General features: G+C 39.3%; 2 protein-coding genes across 3 annotated transcripts in view; one reads left to right on the forward strand and one right to left on the reverse strand.

Annotated features, from left to right (window-relative positions):
• Positions 1-20,821, forward strand: part of cacna1ia (calcium voltage-gated channel subunit alpha1 Ia) — a 203,121-nt gene that overhangs the window by 11,196 nt on the left and 171,104 nt on the right. The window lies entirely within an intron of this gene.
• LOC113634600 (polyadenylate-binding protein 1A-like) lies at positions 12,434-17,904 on the reverse strand. Its single transcript, XM_047814308.1, has 8 exons — positions 17,559-17,904; positions 15,868-16,061; positions 15,551-15,654; positions 14,643-14,793; positions 13,395-14,526; positions 13,007-13,140; positions 12,687-12,737; positions 12,434-12,559 (listed from the first exon to the last, which is right to left on the reverse strand). Exons 1-8 carry the CDS (start codon positions 17,722-17,724, stop codon positions 12,491-12,493), a joined length of 2,001 nt encoding a protein of 666 aa, XP_047670264.1. The 5' UTR covers positions 17,725-17,904; the 3' UTR covers positions 12,434-12,490.

The following is a 20,821-nucleotide window of genomic DNA, read 5'->3' on the forward strand; positions in this document are numbered from 1 at the left end:
TGTAGCCTTTGGAATGAGGTCACCGATACAGATCGATTGGATAACACAAGTGTTTCACTTCTCTGTAAAGGGTTTGATTAAACCCTTTACAGAGAAGTGTTGTCGACGTCAACATAAGGATGGAGGAAAGATCTGTGTGTGTGGAACGCATGAGCCAGTGAAATGCTAGTGTGAGAGAAAGACAGAACCTGGCAGTGGGTAACAGTAAACAGTTGGAGAACCCTGAAATGTGAGTTCTTTTGTTGTGTGTGTTTGTACTTCTCAAAGTGTTGCTTGGTGATTTTATTGCAGCTTAAAAAGACTTTACTAATACAAATTCTTCCCATTTCTCTCTCTCTCTCTCTCTCTCTCTCTCTCTCTCTCTCTCTCCATCTCTATCTCTCTCTTGTTTTTTTATTTGTTGTGCTATGCATGCGAGCTGATATTTTTGGAGAGCTACACAGTGTACAGCTTCCATTGCCAGCACCGTTAAAAGTAATGGCGCCTCTTTTAATCCTTCTCAAAAGGAGAAGTGTGTTTCGCCTGGCACACGAAGCATGCAGAAGGAAAGACGAAAGCCATAAGCTAGTATTTATGGCTGAAATATGTTTTTTTTTTCTATGAGGTCAGTTCATTTGCACAGTCTGTCCGGAGCATGCTTACACCACTTGTACCGCGTTAATGGAGCGTATGAAGATGAACGTGTCTGCTGGCTGGAGATAGGCGGCGGATTCTTATCGGTGCGGTCGGATCAATGGGGCTGCACTTACACTGGTGGAGCGTGTCAAATCCAGATAGCAGGAGAAAGCACATAATACAAGTTGTAATCAGATTGGAGAAGTAACTGAGATAAAAAAAAAAAAAGCTCTCGGAGGCTTGTTGGCTTCCCTGCAGGTGGTTGCTTTTTTTAGACCTAGCTGATTATATCTCATAGAAGGGGCGTAACTTGAGTTTTGTAATGAGAGCTGTCTATCTCTAGTTAATGATCATTTCCTTACCTGTATGTGCTCTGTCAGAGCCCAATCTAATGGCCTCTCGATGTGTTTTTAATGGAGACGGATTAACGTCCAGGCCGCAGGTAACACATGCAGGCTTTGGTACAGCAGGGTGTGCTGCAGGGAGCCAGTGGGGGGTTCAGATGTCATGGGGTGATCACAAAGCTGAGCTTGGATACCGTTGCTGGTTGGGGGTCTGAGTAATTGTCCCGCTCTAACTACAGGCATCAGCTTGGACATTAAGGCTTGCATGGTGTGAGACCTAATAATGTGGAACTGATGAGGAAAAAATATTTTTAACATCATAAAGATTTTAACAGCTTTTCATGTGTCGCATGTTTAAATGATAAATAAAGGATTGTTTTTTTTTTTTTTAACTTTCATTTAAATTAGTTTCAAGGCTTTAAAGCTAGGGCCAGATCTCTCCTTGTGGAGATTTTTGCTAATGTTTTTTTTTTTTTTTTTTTCACATTCTTGCAGATGTCAAATAAATATCTGATAAAAAGAGACACTTCAGGCTTTACAGAGCCCCAGGATATGTAAATCGGGGGAAATAATGATAATAAATGATATAAACCAAAGACAATCCAACTAATGAGGGCAAAGGGCACATCCTCTACTTGTCACCGATATATAAAAATCTCTTTGTCTTACACCAGCATTGAGGAATTCTAGCTTGCATTTTAGAGATTTGGCATTTTTTAAGGAAAAAAAACAGTTGTATTTGTTGAAATTTAGAAAATTTTGCTAATTTAAAGACTTTTTTTTATCAAACATGTATTTTAAAAAATTTTTTCTCTGAGAATTGAAATTAAATAAATAAATAATAATAATAATAATAATAATAATAATAATAATAATAATAAATAAATAAATAAATAAATAAATAAATAAATAAATAAATAATGATCAGTTAGATTCTTTTTCCAGCTTTTTTAAATTTATTTAAATTTATTATTTTTTCTCTTTTCTTTTATTTCAGGATTCTCACCCTTAGAAAAAAAACGAGACCCCTTTAAGATGCATCCCGTGTTGACGTTACATACAATTTATTTATTAGGCTTACTGCATTGTAAAAAGGTTTTATATATGTGTACTGCATTATAAATAGGGAATCATTCAATAGGTAATAAATCAGCAAGCAGCATCCCTTTTCCTTCTGTAGCTACATTTCGCATTGTGGAACATATGTAAATAATCATTTTTTCATAATTTTTTTCTCCTTTTTCTCTAGAATGAACTTATTAAAGACAAATGCAGTTGGTCATTTTATCAAGAATCCTGAAGATCTGAAACCGGATGCTTCTTTCCGATAATGAAAAAATCCTTCCCGAAATTTGTTGTTATTATGATGTTCTTACGATGACTAATAATGTTGGGCAGCTAGGCAAAATAAATCCTTGAATGCCTCATACATTTTCCTGAAAGACGTTTTATGTCTTCCTCTCCGTTAAAGGACATAACAGAGGCATAAAGAATGCAGACAATGTTTGATTGGGTTTCTGCTTGAACCTATATGGCATGATGGCAAAGATGAGCTGTCAGAGACGTATCCGAGGACACATCACTCAGCCGGCCCTGAGGGCATTGAGCATATACCTTCTCCTATTAGCATTCACAAGTGAACTACAAGGTCTCACACTGCTTTCCAGACTTGCAAAATGAAAACACAGGCTCGTCTTTAGGTTTAAAAGGCCGTAATGTAAATCTCTCTTCTTTGACGTGTGCATCTCTGTCTCAGAGCACATCGCACATCTGTTTCTCCACTTCATACATTCTACCTTTTTTCGTTGTCCCTGGTGACTCTGCACATCTTTTTCTCGCTTCACGCATTGCATTCTTAGCATTCCTTCGGGGTGCCTCAGGGACTCACATTCCCTTACAGCAGCAATCCCAAGTCTCACCCACTTAAAAGCCTTTTGCTCCTCAAGGATTGCACACTTGACTCAACTGTGCAAGCACCAGTTATCATCATTAACAACTGAGATTGTGAATCAGGTGCGTTACTAATTGGTTGAAACAAGAACACGGATCCGTACAGGTCCTTTGTGGATACGATCTGCACCACTAATCCTTCAGGAATGAATTAGCGCAAATTAAACAAAATGATTTATGTGGTGTTGTGTTTCTGAGTACGCACATATTAAGTAGTGTTAAGTAATGACCTCAGGTGGATGCTAAGTGAATTTGTACAAAAATGGTACCGATCATCAAACGTCTTAGATATAAATTGATTAAGGATGCTGACTTGCCGGTTGTAGTGCAAGTATGCCATTATAGTCTATGAACTGATATGACTGCATATTATTCATTCTCACTCACTCATTATCTACCGCTTATCCGAACTACCTCGGGTCACGGGGAGCCTGTGCCTATCTCAGGTGACATCGGGCATTGAGGCAGGATACACCCTGGACGGAGTGGCAACCCATCGCAGGGCACACACACTCTCAATCACGCATGCAATCACACACTACGGACACTACGGGCAATTTTCCAGAGATGCCAATCAACCTACCATGCATGGACCGTGGGAGGAAACCGGTGTACCTTTAGGAAACCCCCGAGGCATGGGGAGAACATGCAAACTCCGCACACACAAGGTGGGAATCGAACACTGGAGGTGTGAAGTGAACATGCTAACCACTAAGCCACCGTGCCCCCTGACTGCATATTACTTGTTAATTAAATTTAAGGAAGTGGAAATAACTAAAGATTGGAAAAAAGACCATACCCAAACATTTTAGTGGGAGGTCTGGTTGTCTAGTGCAAAGCAGAAGCTGTAGACCAGGTTCACAATGTTCTGTTCACATTCTACACTTTGGCAATCCATCCCTCTTACTTTCACTACTGTTGACAAAGAATCTGGACCCACCACCTCATCATTTCGTCCCTACTATTGAACAACTCCTAACCAGATTTGTCTAGCACAAACCAGAATCCATGTGGTATTCCAGTCCAGGTTCTCTACCTTTTAACTGCTCCACAATCCCTTTCTCTTTCTCAATTGTTGACAAATCTTCAAGAACCACCACCTTCCAATTTCTGGTGTAATTCAATAAATCCTACCCAAGAGTCTTTAGTGGGAGCGCAGGTTGTTTACTAAAAAGTGCCATGGAAAATTCTCCAAATTCCAAATTCTCAGAGGTCCTTTCATTTTCCAAATCCAGCTCCACCATTCGTCTCTTCATCTCTATCACTTTTAACAAAGTTTCTGGAACCACCAGCCCCACAACCATCGCTAGACAACCAGACCTACTGCTGTTCAACAGTTTCTACCCAAGAGTATTAAAGGGGGTCTAACACTGTATCGCAAAGCAAAACCTGCCCAGAACTTTAACAGATTCACAACTCTATTTGTCTCCGCAAGCAATTATTATTCCACACTGAACACCCAAAACACTTGAATAAGGGGGTCTGGCTATGTAGTGCAAATCCATCTAGTGCCCAAGAGGTTTTCAGAGTTCTCCATACATTTAAATATTCCAGAATCTCTTTCTCTCTATTGTTCTCCAATAGTGATTAGGTTTTTGCACCTACCACATCTCTATAGTTCCCCTACTATTTACCAACTCCCATTAAGTGTATTTGTTGTATGGGGTATGGTTGGAAGGCAGAAGCCAGAAGTTCCAAAGAGTCAGAGCACAGATTCACAGAGTTCTACTGCTTACTTTAGATGTCTTTGTACCTTTTGGGATGTTTCTCTGGGAGATGCTCTGGATTTATGGGTCAAGAGGTATGGGTCAGTTAGGGTCAGGTGTTTACGTCCTCATGTTTTCCATTATGTTGTTCGGTATACTCACTGAATTCAGCTACTAGATGTGTAGACAGGCTTTTTTCCCAAAGATTGAAGGTTAAAGGTTGACATATATTAATCTGTATTTTCTGTCACATCAAACAGGACTATCTGAGGAAATGAAATGAAAAATGGAGGAAATGAAGTGACATACAGCTAAGTACGGTGACCTATACTCAGAATTCGTTCTCTGCATTTGACCCATCAAGTGCACACACAGAGCAGTGAACACACACACACACCGTAAACACACACCTGGAGCAGTGGGCAGCCATTTATGCTGCAGCGCCCAGGGAGCAGTTGGGGGTTCGGTGCCTTGCTCAAGGGCACCTCAGTCGTGGCCGGCCCGAGACTCGAACCCACAACCTTAGGATTACGAGTCAGACTCTCTAACCATTAGGCCATGACTTGCCCGACTATCTTACGTTATTGTAGTACATGTAATACAGAATGATTTTGCAGTATCTGTCTTTCCTTTTGCCCATAATGCAATGGCAGTAGCTGGCGATACACTAGACACAATCATTCTTCATGTCATTTGCAATTGCATCTAAGGAGAGTAGAACGTAGTGGAGTAGAGAGTATTTTATTAATCCCTAAGGGGTAAAACAACTAGACCACAAGAGCAACCATGAAGGCAAGGACTTAAAGTGCACAACTTTAACTTAAACTCAGAAATACTCACAAATACTGTACCAAATAAGAAATACACATCTGTCAGGTTGTTTTAACAGACTGTAACTGAGGTCTCTGTACAGACTAACTGTATAAAAACAAACTATATGGATTGAGGGAATGAATGATGTGATCTGCAAGGACTGATTGAAAGAATTAGAATTCTATTCATTTAAAAAATAATTAATTGTCATCTGGATACAATACAAAAATATACTAGGTCAAAGTTGACTCTGGGATATAGAATAGAATAGAAGTCTTTATTTCGTCACGTATACATTACAGCAAAGTGAAATTCTTTCTTCGCACGTACCATCTTTGGATGTTGGGGTTAGAGCGCAGGGTCAGCCAAGATGCAGCACCCCTGGAGCAGAAAGAGTTAAGGGCCTTACTCAAGGGCCCAACAGTGGCAGCTGAGCAATGCTAGGGATTGAAACCCAAGCATCCAATCAACAACCCAGAGCCTTAACTGCTTGAACCACCACTGTGTCTAGCGTTAGGTATCAGTGACGCTGCTCAGTCATTTGGAGGTCACACCTGTGTGCCGTTATGTCTACGTGATACACTTACATAAACAACAGCGAGTCGTACTCCACATGTTTCCTTGTTATTGTTTTATTTATTTATTTATTTTTATTTATTTATTTTTTTACCAACCATGTGTTCTGCTGTAAAACGGAGACATCATCTGACAGGAAGCATGAGCTGGAACTGTTGCTGTCGGGTCACGTTAACTCACTTGCTGGGTGGCTTTTTGTCATCAGCTGTTGTATTGTCAACACAGGGTCGCGCAGGAACAGCGTCTCACTAGGAGAGCCGGCGAAGATGACAGGCATCCAGTGAATGAACTGTGTCATGTAATTTACTTACTGATGACTGCAATTATCCGGCTCTGACTCACCGTACATGCAAACCGGTACTGGTTTATGCGCATGGGGAAGAAAAAACACAACATAATGAAATAAATAAAACACTGAGCACAACCCGAGCCCTTCTTTGCATGAAAATGGAAGTGATAATTTGCCGCTGGATGGACTGAACGGTGTGGATGAATAAAGATGTGTAGTGACAAGTGTGCTCTTGCAGCGATCTGAACGTGTTCAGTTCTGTCTCTATAAGCTTTTCCATTATTAGGAGCTTGTCATAAAATCTATTGCAAGCTGTAAATAAAGGAGAGCAACGTTGGCATTTGGGACAAAGCGAGTTTAATCTGCAAAAATTGTTCAATAATTGAAGAAAAATAAACTGTTGGACACAGGCGTTCGTATTCATAGTCAATACACATTGAAGTAAAGTAAAATGAAGGATTTTTTTCTGAAACAAATGTATTCCTGAAGAATTGAGATACTTTTAACCTGCTGGATTACTCATTCATTTTCTACCGCTTGTCCGAACTTCTCGGGTCACTGGGAGCCTGTGCCTATCTCAGGTGTCATCGGGCATCGAGGCAGGATACACCCTGGACGGAGTGCCAACCCATGACAGGGCACACACACACACTCATTCACTCACGCAATCACACACTACAGACAATTTTCCAGAGATGCCACTCAACCTACCATGCATGTCTTTGGACCGGGGGAGGAAACCGGAGTACCCGGAGGAAACCCCCGAGGCACGGGGAGACCCTGCAAACTCCACACACACAAGGCAGAGGCGGGAATTGATCCCCGACCCTGGAGGTGTGAGGCAAACGTGCTAACCACTAAGCCACCGTGCCCCCCCAATGAGTGTCTGTGTAGTAGAAATAGCCCAGATTGCTAGACTTTGGTCTTTTTTAGGATCCTGCTGAAGAACATTCTAAAACTTTTACCCATTCATCTTATGTTACCTTATAGCGATGGTGAGAATCTGTTGCCTAAACATCTACAGAACTGGAGCTGAAAGAACATCTACTGAGCTGGAGAAAGTGCAGAGTCATCCTGCTCCCGTGTTATTGTGTTTACTTGCAGGGAAAAGTGGGACAAATTCTCCGCCCCAGGCCATAAGCTGAGTTATTGGAGCCATTATTCCATGATCCAATACGCTTGTGGGTGTTCGTAGAAGTCCCTGCAGTGCTCACAGATGCACCCAAAGCACATTTCTCTCAATCTGGATGGGGAGGCTGTAAAGGATGGTATGATAAATGAATAATGATCAGTGTGAAAGGGAAGCTAACAAAAGAGATAGTGACTGAAAGAAGATGGGACTGTTAAAGAAAACAAGAGTGTCTTTTAAAGAGATATAGATTGAAGGTAACAAGGAAGAAGAGGATGAGAGAAAAGATATAAAACTGATTCATACTAAGTACCCAACATGCAATGTTAACGCATGAATACTTACAAAACTAACCATAACAAGGTGACTGCTCGGACATAGAATATAGTGTATAGAATATAATTGAAAACAATATAAGACAATAGGAGCAGCAATTTTTTTATTTTTATTTTTTTTAATTTTTATAAGAGGCCAAAAATGGAGTTTGCTCTTTTTTTTTTTGTTGTGTCCATGTTCAGCATTGAACATCTTTGTCATGTCCATCTCCACAGCGGTGCTTAATATGAAGCTCATATGAAAGTAAACGCTCAAGGCTTTAAAAATTTGTCGCATTTCATAAGTTTTTCTGTTTTTAACTAACCTGCTAGGAGCGATATATTCAAAGAAATCTCCCCCCAAAAAAATAATAATATTTTTTTTTACAGAAATGATTCAATCTTCAATGTTAACGGTGATATCAAACCCATTTCTGCTCTCTGAAATATTCCAATAAGCTTGTAATATTTATCCAGACTCATTTTACATCAGATATATATATATATATATATATATATATATATATATATATATATATATATATATATATATATATATATATATATATAATTCATTTATTTATCCTGATTGAAAATAAATACAACTAAAGTGGAGCTCCAGTGTACTGAAAAAAATGGTTGAGGTTTCTTTGATTTTTCTCTCTCTGGTTTGCAAACTGAATGTTCCTGCAACAAGTAATGTTTAAATCCCTTAAATCTAAAAACGTTCAGCATGCAAAGATCTCTTGTATATTCCACAGAGCTGTTTTTTTTCTGTGTGCTAAATTTGAACATAAAAAATGCTTCATTTTAACCTTCGAATAACATAGAACAAAACAGGAACCTACAAACTTACATAAGTTACAAACGCTAGACAATAAAATCTCTTTATTGACCAGAAGAAGATACGAAGAATCAATTAAGGACCTTTATTTAGATTTTTTTTTCTAATTGTTAGACAAAGTTATTACAAAATGTGCAATTTATTGATGTTTACCCAGCAAATTTGAAAGGATTCTCCAATATCAGCCGAACCCGAATTGGAATGACTTTCTATGGACAACTAAGATAAAAAAATAAAAAAAAAAAAGTAATAAGAAGATAAATAAAAAACATAAAACCATCACATTTTTGGAAGGAGTCTCCAGTGACAGTATTTTTTTTCAAAGTCAGAAGTTAAGCTCTAAGTTTTGTTTGTGTGTGTTTTTATTCACTTGAACTTAGAATTTTTTATTTTTTGTAAAGAAAAACAACAATAAAAATACTGTTAGTTTTGGCACCGTTTGTCATCATATAAGAGGAAAAAAACTGCAGTTCTAGTAAAAAAATCTAGATTTTTTTTATATTGTACAATTTCTATTTTATATTGTACAATTTCTACTGTATCTGTACTATTCATTCAAGACTAATGGGTCCAGTTTTGGCTGCCTTAAAGCTTTTCTCTACCACATTTTATCCTTTGAATATTTTGAAATTAAAAATATCTGTTAAATAAAAAATAAAAGTCCGAGAGATCACGTGACAATCCCACAGAATCTCTTGCTCTATTTTGCATTGCTAGAAGGAATAGTACGCAGATCTGAAAAGACACTAGTGCAAAAGCGTAAGATACTATATACAGTATACAAGCCTACATTTGTGTGTGTGTGTGTGTGTGTGTGTGTGTGTGTGTGTGCGTGCGTGTGTGTGTGTGTGTGTGTGTGTGTGTGTGTGTGTGTGTGTGTGTGTGAGAGTAGCAGGTAATGACAGCAACTCCTGACTGATTGACGCATCTGCCTTATTTAAAGCAAAAACTGTGATTCATCCCCCCCCCCCCACACACACACACACATAGATCTCAGGGTTGTTGATCTATCTGATTATGCCATCCTTTTCAATCATCCTGTTATCCATGATCCACCATCTTCTCTCTGCCCTCCTCCTCTCCATGACCTCCATATCAGAAGGCCCATCACCCATGAGAACAGGCATATATTTATAGTCTAGCTCAGTAAGACTGGATAATATTACACACAGTGTACAGTGTTACGCCCGTCTCGAATTTTTGTGTATTTTGAACACACACCGTACTCAAGTTTGGGAATTTTTTGGATTCCGCAGTCAATTTGATTCAGTGGAATGTTATTTGTATACAACGGAACAGCAATTATACAGTTTTATAACAACAACAGTTTAATATTAATATTATACCTATATTTAAATTTATTTGTATTTATCCCCAATGAACAAGTCTAAGGTGGCTGAGGAAGAGGAAGAGGAAGAGGAAGAAACCTTAAGAGGAACCAGACTCAAAAGTGAACCTCATCCTCATTTGGGTGACACTGGAGGGTGTGATTATAAACGGTTATAAACACCAGAGAGTGTTATTATGAACAATGTTCTTTCTACAGTCAGATACAGTCTGATTGTGTGTTTAATATGAGGTTGTTGTCCTCAAACGCCACATGGAGTCGGCATCTTCTCACTGAAGGTCTGAAATCTTCATAAACAGAACACAACCTGGAGCTGGAACATCTCTAGATACCTCAGGATCCTCACAGGGTTTGTGTCTTCTCACCCAGGGTCCGAAATCTTTATGACTCGGAACACAACTGGAGCTGGTACAATCTCTGGAGGTTTATGGATGTGACAAATTTAATGAGGAGTTAATAATGTTAAGAAAAGGTTCTCCAGCTATATGTAACACTACTTATAGTAATTTATTTGGAATGGGATCAAACAAGGGGTCACGGTGGCTTAGTGGTTAGCACGTTCGCCTCACGCCTCCAGGGTTGGGGGTTTGATTCCCGCTTCCGCCTTGTGTGTGTGGAGTTTGCATGTTCTCCCCATGCCTCGGGGTTTCCTCCAGGTACTCTGGTTTCATCCCACGGTCCAAAGAAATGCATGGTAGGTTGATTGGCATCTCTGGAAAATTGTGTGAGTGTGTGAGTGAATGAGAGTGTGTGTGTGCCCTGTGATAGGTTGGCACTCCGTCCAGGGTGTATCCTGCCTTAATGCCCGATGACGCGAGAGTTCGGATAAGCGGTAGAAAATGAATGAATGAATGGGATCAAACAAACATGGTGAATTAGCTGTAGCAATAAATTTATCTAGCTCTTCCTGTCCTGTACTCGTAAAGCTTTAGGCGAGACTGGATCACGAAGGGGTTGAACATCCACTATTTTGTTCCTGAAACTCAATTTTATCAGTGAAGAAATTCCTGAAATCCTCACTACTGAACAGTGATGGAAAATTCTTTTTAGATATCTGATGTTAATCTTGCCTCTGTGCAACAACCTTGGATTGTTTTGGTTCTCTAAGGTGCTCAGCCCTAGCAGCATTTAGAGCCTGTTTGTACTGTAGCTGGATGTGTTGCCATTGTACGCAATTCACACACACAAGGATCGAGGGATTATTGGGTGGGGATTTGTTTCCAATTGATCAAAGCTAATACTGTAAATCATGTCAAATATATTTACGAATCTGATATAAAACACTCGGAATGCTGCATAAATGTATAGTTCTTGAGTGTGTGTGTGTGTGTGTGTGTGTGTGTGTGTGTGTGTGTGTGTGTGTTATTGCATCTGTCTGCTTGTGTGTGTGTTATTGTATCTGTCTGCTCCTCTCACCAACAAAAGAGTCCAGAGTCGATTTATTTAAGACTTGACGCCAAAAGCTGGACTCAGATGTCATTCAAACAAAGTAAAAGCAATCACAGAAATTCAATGCATTATAAATTCATATATTCTTTAGGATATAGAAATATTTTACACATTATAAAGCAAATCAGACAAATCAGTGAAATATGCTGAAAATTCCACTACAGTACAGGTAGTTTGTATTGTATCATATCATTACAGTATGTATGTGGATATCTGTGGCTTGGATTCGACTGGGAAATACACATCTATTTTTCAAATTTCTCTTAATTGATGTAAAAGTGTATTTTAGAAAATATCTCAAAGAAAATAAAGAGATATATCGAGCAAACTAAGCCAAACTACGGCTATCATAGAAAGGAATTACATATGTGTCTTCATTGGGAATTTAAAAGAAGAATCCTGGGCAATTCAAATACTTTTCACCATAAAAAGCATGAAAAACTGTGTAAAATCCTGGAGGAACTGAAGCCACGTCTGTAGTTTACATCTGTCCGAGCGCTATTTCATTTCTAAATGTTCATGTCATTCATCCGGAAAACTGGATCATGCTAATATTTAGAGACCTGAGATCGCTTCAGGCTACCGCTTATTGGGCTACCAATCGGAAGGTTGTAAGTTCAATCCCAGGGCCCCTGAGCAAGGCCCTTGACCCTCAATTAGTCAGCTGTATTATAAAAAAAAGAGATAAGGTAAGTCGCTCTGGATAAGGGCATCCGCTAAATGCTAAACGTAAATGTAAATTTCAAAACATCATGTGAAGAATATTCCCCGAAGCCTCAGCGATCGTGGTGAGCAAACGGCTCAAGCGGTTCCAGTGAGATCGTGTCAGGATGAAGAAGTGCCATTAAAATCCCAGCAACAGCCGGACCTTCGTTCTTTATCTAACTCGAGCATTCACTGTACGACTGAATCTTCGTAACAGGAGGAGTTCTTTCCAGACGATTGTTATTTTAATATACGAACTTTTATTAGATTATTAAATGAAAATAATGAAATTAGAATTAAATGTTCTTGAGCTGGAAATAAATAAATAAATAAATAAATAAACAAACAAAGTTTCTTTTTTAAATTTAATACAAACAACAATCAAAGTATAACATGTACAGTGATGGCTCATTGATTCCTTTTCTTCGTCTTCTTCTTCTTGTTTTTGTTCTTCCTGTGGATCATCTTCCAGGTTTCCTGTAAGAGAAATGCAGAAGTCAGAAATGACTTTTGAGCTTTTTTTTTTTAAATCCCTGTGACACCGTGTTGTGATGATCCGTTTGAATATGAATCGATATCAGCAATTTTGATTAAAGATCCTCACCGGCTTGCAACCGGCTTCTCTTTCCGTCAGTAAGGCGTCCATTTCGTCCACCTGCAAACGTATACACACACACACACACACACACACACACACATACACACACACACACACACACACAGAGATATGAGGACTGAGGGATTATCGAGTGCGGCTTTGTTTCAAAATGGCCAAAGCTAAGATTGTTTACGAAACACTTGCAATGCTGCTTGAATAGTTAGTATAGTTCTTGTGTGTGTGTGTGTGTGTGTGTGTGTGTGTGTGTGTGTGTGTGTGTGTGTGTGTGTGTGTGTGTGTGTGTGTGTGTGTGTGTACATGCTCACCCTGGCATGCAGGAGCTCAGGATCTCTCAACATGTTCATGATCTCAGAAGTGTTTTTTCCTTCTATGACCATCCAGGTGATTTTACTGGCATCACTGGGGTGGATTTGCTCTACCAGTGGAAACATGTTTATATCTGCAAAGAGAGAGTGAAAGTGTGTGAGGTGTGTGAGAGAGCGAGAGAAAACAGAAAGAGAGGGAATACTCTACAAATAATAATTAGAGATTAAAGTAAATCCAGTTGAAAACAGGAGCTTGGAGAAGTTTGCAGTCTACTTGTAATGATGAAGTCAGAAAGAAGAGAAATAAAATGCTGAGCTACAGAGCAGGAGTGTGTATGTACGTGGTGATGTATGTGTGTGTTTGTGTGTATGCAAGTGTGAAACTTACAAGCTGTCTCCACAGCCTCCACTGTGTCCACTGGGGCAGCTGTCTCCACAGCCTCCACTGTGTCCACTGGGGCAGCTGTCTCCACAGCCTCCACTGTGCATTCTAAGACAGCTGTCTCCACAGCCTCCACTGTGTCCACTGGGGCAGCTGTCTCCACAGCCTCCACTGTGCATTCTGCTGCAGCTGTCTCCACAGCCTCCACTGCATTCACCGGGGCAGCTGTCTCCACAGTCTCCACTGTGTCCACTGGGGCAGCTGTCTCCACAGCCTCCACTGCATCCACTGGGGAATCTGTCTTCACAGCATCCACTGCGTCCACTGGGGAATCTGTCTCCACAGCCTCCACTGCGTCCACTGGGGAATCTGTCTCCACAGCCTCCACTGCATCCACTGGGGAATCTGTCTCCACAGCCTCCACTGCATCCTCTGGGTCAGCTGTCTCCACAGCCTCCTCTGTGTCCACTGGGGCAGCTGTCTCCACAGCCTCCACTGTGTCCACTGGGGCAGCTGTCTCAACAGCCTCCACTGCATCCACTTGGGCAGCTGTCTCCACAGCCTCCACTGGGGAAGCTGTCTCCACAGCCTCCACTGGGGAAGCTGTCTCCACAGCCTCCACTGGGGAAGCTGTCTCCATAGCCTTCATGTTGCATTCTGGCTCAGCTGTCTCCACAGCCTCCATTTTGTCCACTGGGGCATCTGTCTCCACAGCCTTCATGTTGCATTCTGGGGCAGCTGTCTCCACAGCCTTCATGGTGCATTCTGGAGCAGCTGTCTCCAAGGCCTTCGTGGTGCCCTCAGGGGCTGCTGTCTCCACAGCTTCCACGTGGTATTTTGGTACAGCTGTCTTGGTGAAAATTGGGACAAGGTCCTCAAAGCGATCTGTCTCGACAGCAGGGATGCTTGTCTTTAAGTAGAGAGGCAGCACTGGCTGGTGCAGGCTTGGTGTAAACTGCTGTATGAACATTCTCTGAAGGAGAGCCGGGCCATCCTCTTTCCTTTTAGCCAGTTCCACAAACACCTGCTTCTTGCCCCACATCATGCCGTTCATCTCGTTCATGGCTCTCATGGCATCCTGGGATGATGTGAAATTGACGAAGCCAAATCCCTTTGAACGGCCATTCTCCATTATTACCTGTAAGAGGCAGGACCATGAGGAACAATCAGCACAGAGAAAGCTTTTCACTCAGTAAGGGGAAATGAATAGAGCTGATTGAGTATAAAATGGAGCGATTATTAGTTGAAAGTGACCTTTGCACTTGTGATGTGTCCAAATTGTGCAAATGTCAAGTACAGACACTCGGTGTCAATGTTGTTGTCCAGGTTCTTGATGTATAAATTGTTGCCCTGGTTTTGGTCTTCAGCCTTGCGCTCCTCCAGAGATTTAAAGTACTTGATGGTGCTGTAACACAACAGAGAAGCTGCTCTTATGCCCCTTTTCCACCGAGGCAGTTCGAGTGCTGGTTCGAAGCCAGAGCCTAATTTAGAACCAGTTCTTTCTCTTTCGACCGCCAAAGCACCGGCTCCGAACCAGGAAAAGTAGTTCTTAAGTAGCACCAAAACGTTGCTGGTCTAGACTTAACAACCGCTTGCGTCAGGAGCTGGGGGCGGGGCTACTGTTAGCGCGTTTGATAATGTACCTTAAGTATACTAATGTTTAATACACTTTTACTTTACCGCGATATGATATATTATCAGCACACATGATAGTAGGTAGCTACATGCTAAGGCTAACTTTTTTCTGTGTTAACAATAAAATAAAGTTATGTACTTTCTCGATTACAACCTCCGTTTATACAGATTACACAGAGCTGCACGTACACGTTTTATTCGCCGCGTTTGGATGCCAATGTAGGTTCGCAAAGCCATGAGCATTAACAGTAAAGCAACATCCACTATTGTTGTTGTGTTTGTGTTTGCCGCTGCTGCGCTAACGTTGCAGCACCCGGTTCTTTCCGGTGGAAAAGAGGCATATTGGAGTCTTTATCTAAACCCTGTTGTTAGAAGTTATGTCTTCGGCAGCAAAATTACAGCAAAATTTTTCAACAATTTAAAAAGTTCAATAAATCTTAAGTAGTAAGTTAAGATGGAATGTAAAAAAAAAAAACTCTGATATTTAAACTTTGGCTGGTAAAAATACTAATTTACACGAGGCTTACACTTGGAGGCCTTTCAGGATCATTCCATTGACCTGCCTAATGGCCATCGCCGCTGCCTCCGGTGACTCAAACTGGATGAACCCGAAGCCTTTTGATTCAACAACCTTCAGGAGAAACACCACATGTCAACACACAGGTTACAATCAAACTGAGCTAATACACACACTCAGGCTTGCTCATTAGGTATAAACACAAACACATTTAATCATGTTCTGTAAAGCTGCCTTAAGACAACGTCCATTGTTAAAAGCGCTATGCAAATAAATTTGAATTGAATTGAACTGAATTAAGATATAAATTCAGTTCAAAGCTGGAACCTTGCATGACACGATCCTCCCGAACACGGAGAAGGTGTCAAACAGGGCAATATCGTCGATGGACTGATGAAGGTTCTTTATGATGACGTTGCTCCCCTTGATCAACTTCGCAGTGGGTTCCCAGCGAGACCACATGACCCTCATGGGTCTGTCCAAAAGAAGCTCAAAGTTGAACATTATTATAGCTCGTTCAGCTGAAGGAACAGAAACAAGTCGTTAATCATAAAATAATAATAATAATAATAATAATAATAATAATAATAATAATAATAATAATAATAATAATAATAATAATAATATATACCATCTGTTTATAATAGTCTGTATATATAACTATATATAAAAATATCTTTTTGTAGCATTTAAAACATAACCACATACGCTGCTACGATCGTGTGGCCACACCCTGGCCCGATTACTGCCACACCTGTTCACAATCAAGAAATCACTTAAATAAGACCTGACTGACAAAGTGAAGTAGACCAAAAGATTGTCCGGAATTTGTGCAAGATCTCATTGTAGGTTATGCAATTACACGACCGTGTGAGAAAAAATACACACAACAGAGAATACACGGAACAACAAATACTCATATCCACTTGTAATGTCTGATCTTCTTTAAACTTCAACTATGTGTAAAGGGGGGCTTAAAACTAACATTTTGGTTTGATTAATATGCACCTATCAAGCTCAAGAACTGAGATGATGTCTAAATGAGCTTTTTTAGGAGCTAATGCTCTCTAAACAAGGCAGTGGCTCTTTTGCTTCCATCATAGTTTCATATAAAGGGGCACCACTAAAGGGGGAAAAGGGCCCACGCACTTTCTGGACCCACAGAGGCTTGTATGTTTGGTGTGAAATGGGTGTGTCAGAGATGTTTACATTTGTAATTACATTACATTTATTCCATTTATAACACGTATCTCCAATACAATTAGCCACAAACGTAATCACTGCACGATATAGTGTTAACTATCTTAACATAGAGACGAAAACTGGACTTTCAACAATTCCATTATATACTATCTGTTTATACTCTCTCTCTCTTTATCTCTCTCTCTTTCTCTTTCTCTCTCTCTCTCTCTCTCTCTCTCTATATATATATATATATATATATATATATATATATATATATACACACACTGGTTGGCACTGTTTCTGTTTATTGTCTTTTGTGTATTGACTTTTTTGTCTTTTTTGTATTGTCTTGTAACTTTTCATCTGCACTGTCTTTTGTTTTGCACTGTCTTGTTTGTCTTGTCCTGCACCAGGTTTCACAGTTTCACACTTTATGTGGCTAAGACTACTTACTAAGTCCTTAGCCCGGTCTTTGTTTTATTTAGCACCACAATCCTGGAGAAAAGTTGTCTCATTTATATATCTCATATATATACTGTATGCACTCTCTCTCTCTCTCTCTCTCTCTCTCTCTATATATATATATATATATATATATATATATATATATATATATATATATATATATATATATATATATATATATATATATTCTCTCTCTCTGTGTATATATATATATATATATAAAGATATTTTTGTACCATTTAAAACATATCCACATAATAATACTATAAGATTCAGTAGTAGGTTCCACATGGAGCTTTAAGTAGAAGCCGGTGTTAAAGAGCAGAGACAGTTTAGAGAACGCAGTTGTTCCGTCTGCTTTGTTTTACCGTCGGCTCGATGCTGGAAGTTGACGTAGGCGTAACCGAGCGGCGAGCCGGTCTGTCGGTCCCTGCAGATGTACACCGATTCAATTGGTCCTGCTGGACTTAACCTATTTAGAAGCATCAGCTCTGATACCTCAGGATGAAGATCACCAACAAACACTGCAAACATGCTGGAATTTAAAGGACTATAATTTCTTGGTGTTTACTTTCACAACTTCTGTTAAACCGCTGCCGACATGATGAGAAACACTGCTGATGGTAAATCGCTAATTAATTAATTTAATTAAAATTAAAAGTGACCGACAATCGCGCTACGATGTCGGGATCTCACCAGCGACGGATGCTTTGAAGAGTCGTCTCTATGACAACGTTCTATGCCGTTCCATTACTTTCGTCATCCATCGAATTCCGTCGGTCACGTGACCCCGCTGATGATCCTGTAGTACATTAAGCACGTTAAGAAATGGCTTGTTTCTTATTTCTTCTTTTTTCCTTATTAATGAAACAAAAGGTTTTTCTTCAGCCAGATTAAGCTCAATCGTATTAATAGCATAAACACAGGCTTTACTCCCTTTCAGAATCTCACTTTATTTGAATTTTGTATTCTATTCATCTTTATATCATTCTTTATAATAACCTTTTACGTTTATTCTGTGTTTATGTTCTGTAAAGCTGCTTTGAGACAATGTCCATTGTAAAAAGTGCTATACAAATACATTCGAATCGAATTGAATTGAATTGAATTGAATGAATTGAATCTCTTCCGGAACAGACGAACACACAAACACGATCCCTAATGAAATTCTCTCAGCCTGAGCAATGATTGGATATTAGCTTATTAGCCCCATGTATTTAAAACACTATTCGGAAAATATTGCACCGCAAATTTCCAAAAATACGTAAAGTAACGATTAAGAACGCGTTTTTTCCTTCAATAACATGTCGCTTATAGGCTACACCATAAAAAACACCATATATTTAAATTCAGTTCCGTTTTATTTGTATAGAGCTTTTAACAACGGACATTGTATCAAAGCAGCTTTACGGAAAATAAGAAATATAGTACAAGAAGTTTATAATACAAAGATTAATATTAGACAAAAGTTTGAGGTGACTGAGGTGACTGTGGTGAGGAAAAACTCCCTTAGATGGAAGAGGAAGAAACCTTGAGAGGAACCAGACTCAAAAGTGAACCTCATCCTCATTTGGGTGACACTGGAGGGTGTGATTATAAACTGTTATAAACACCGGAGAGTGTTATTATGAATAATATCCTTTCTACAGTCAGATACAGTCTGATAATTGTGTATTTATGAGTACGTTGTTGTCCTCAAACACCACATGGAGTCTGATAGACTTTCATGTCTCAGTTGATTCCTCTCATATAAAGTGGCTCAGATTTGTTCGCATTCTACATTCACTAAACATTTAACAATGCATTAAAATAATTAATTAAAACCTTACTTTAGAATCAAAACTACCACAAGCTCGGATGCTCTTTATTCTCGTTAAGATATCACTGTCGTTTTATCAGGATGCTATCGGAAAGATATCAGAAGAACTCGGAAACTCTTAGCTAGAATGTTGATGTACTGTATCTAGCTAAACTAGCTAAATGATTTTGGAACGAATGAAGTGTAAGTTGTTCTGTTATATTTTCTATGTATATGTGTGGCATTTGGGGACCAAAATTGAGTTATGTTTCGTTCAGAGTTCTAATAATTTTTACGTTCGTCTTTTTGTTTGACAGTGACGCAAAAGCTTCCTAAGATTCGCAGAGTCGCTGTGAGAAAGTAGGTAGTCAACATTACTGTGCATAAGTATGGGGAATAACATGCATGAGATTAATTTATGAACATGTCAGTGAGTGAAGAGTGAATGAGCCAAGCAGCCTATGAGGATGTTGTGTAATCTGTGTGTAATCTGTGTGTTTGTGTGTGTGTGTGTGTGTGTGTGTGCGTGTGTGTGCGTGTGGAGGTGGGGGTGGGGGGTGAAGGTCGAATGAAATGCTCCCACACAAGGCCATCCAATTCGACTCTGTCAGACCCACAGAGCAGGTTACTCATAGCACCGGATCGGAAATACGCTCATTAAATTCCTTTTCCGTTTAAATCTGAATTCTGTAAGAAATCTCATTCTGTGAGAAAGTTTATTTTGGTTCATTAAAAACTCCTTAAACCATCTATTAAGCATCAAACCGCAGAAAAAAAGAACTTTTTTTGTGACTACAAGAAACAAGAAAGTAATAAAACCCGATTTAAAAAATATGCTGTATAATTTCTTTTGTTTGTTTTTGTAACATCTTGTATTTTCAGCGGTAATTAGCTAGCTAGAAGCCAACAAAACTCTACAAAACTGTGCCATCCTTCTTAGCACAAAACCTGTCTTTGCTGCTCAGGAAGTGATGTAACGATTTACTAATTACACAAAGGACTTGTGTTTTGTTGAGATATAACAATATAGACACATATACGACTAACTGTTTAAGGAAGAATCCACCGTAACTGATTTGAATATAAACATTTTTTTTTATCATGATCATCTTTGTTTTATTTATTTATTTTTTTAATTTAAGGATTTTCTACATTACGAGCAATGACACTGATAATGCTAGTTGGATTTAACTCTTTATCTCTAACATCACTAACAACCTAAAAAGAGTGATGCGGCGGCACTTTAGTACCTTTATTCGATTTGTAAACTCTATTCACACGGACCAGCTTTGAAACTTTTACACTATTTCTGTATCTTCTACATTGGATTTAAGATAACATAATATTGAAAATGGGAGGGAAATGCTGAATTAAAAAAAAATTAAAAAATCAACAACAACAACAACATCAAAAACAACAACAACAACAAATTAGTCCAGCTTCAGAAATGCTACCCTATGTCAATATAAATAAATTCTTTTTGGATGAGGTTTTCCTTTACGATCTCAGCTGTTCGCTTGGACTGGATTCTGGCATGGAAAGAGAATAAAATGGAATTAAATTGAAACTGTCACGTCTAAAGCTAAATCCAATGATTCGGTTGAACATTATGTGCTTTGTTTTTTGTCTTTTTTTTTTTTTTGGTGCTACGGTGTCGGTTTTTGTTTTGATGCCGTGTCTTAGAGAACACACGGCAGGAATTTGGATAGTCTGTCTATCGGTGACTATCACTGTTCCATCCAGTTGCTTTTCTTTCTTTCTTTCTTTCTTTCTTTCTTTCTTTCTTTCTTTCTTTCTTTCTTTCTTTCTTTCTTTCACTCTCTATTTTTTATT

This window comes from Tachysurus fulvidraco, chromosome 5 (genome assembly GCF_022655615.1).
Source record: "Tachysurus fulvidraco isolate hzauxx_2018 chromosome 5, HZAU_PFXX_2.0, whole genome shotgun sequence".
Taxonomy (NCBI): Eukaryota; Metazoa; Chordata; class Actinopteri; order Siluriformes; family Bagridae; genus Tachysurus; species Tachysurus fulvidraco.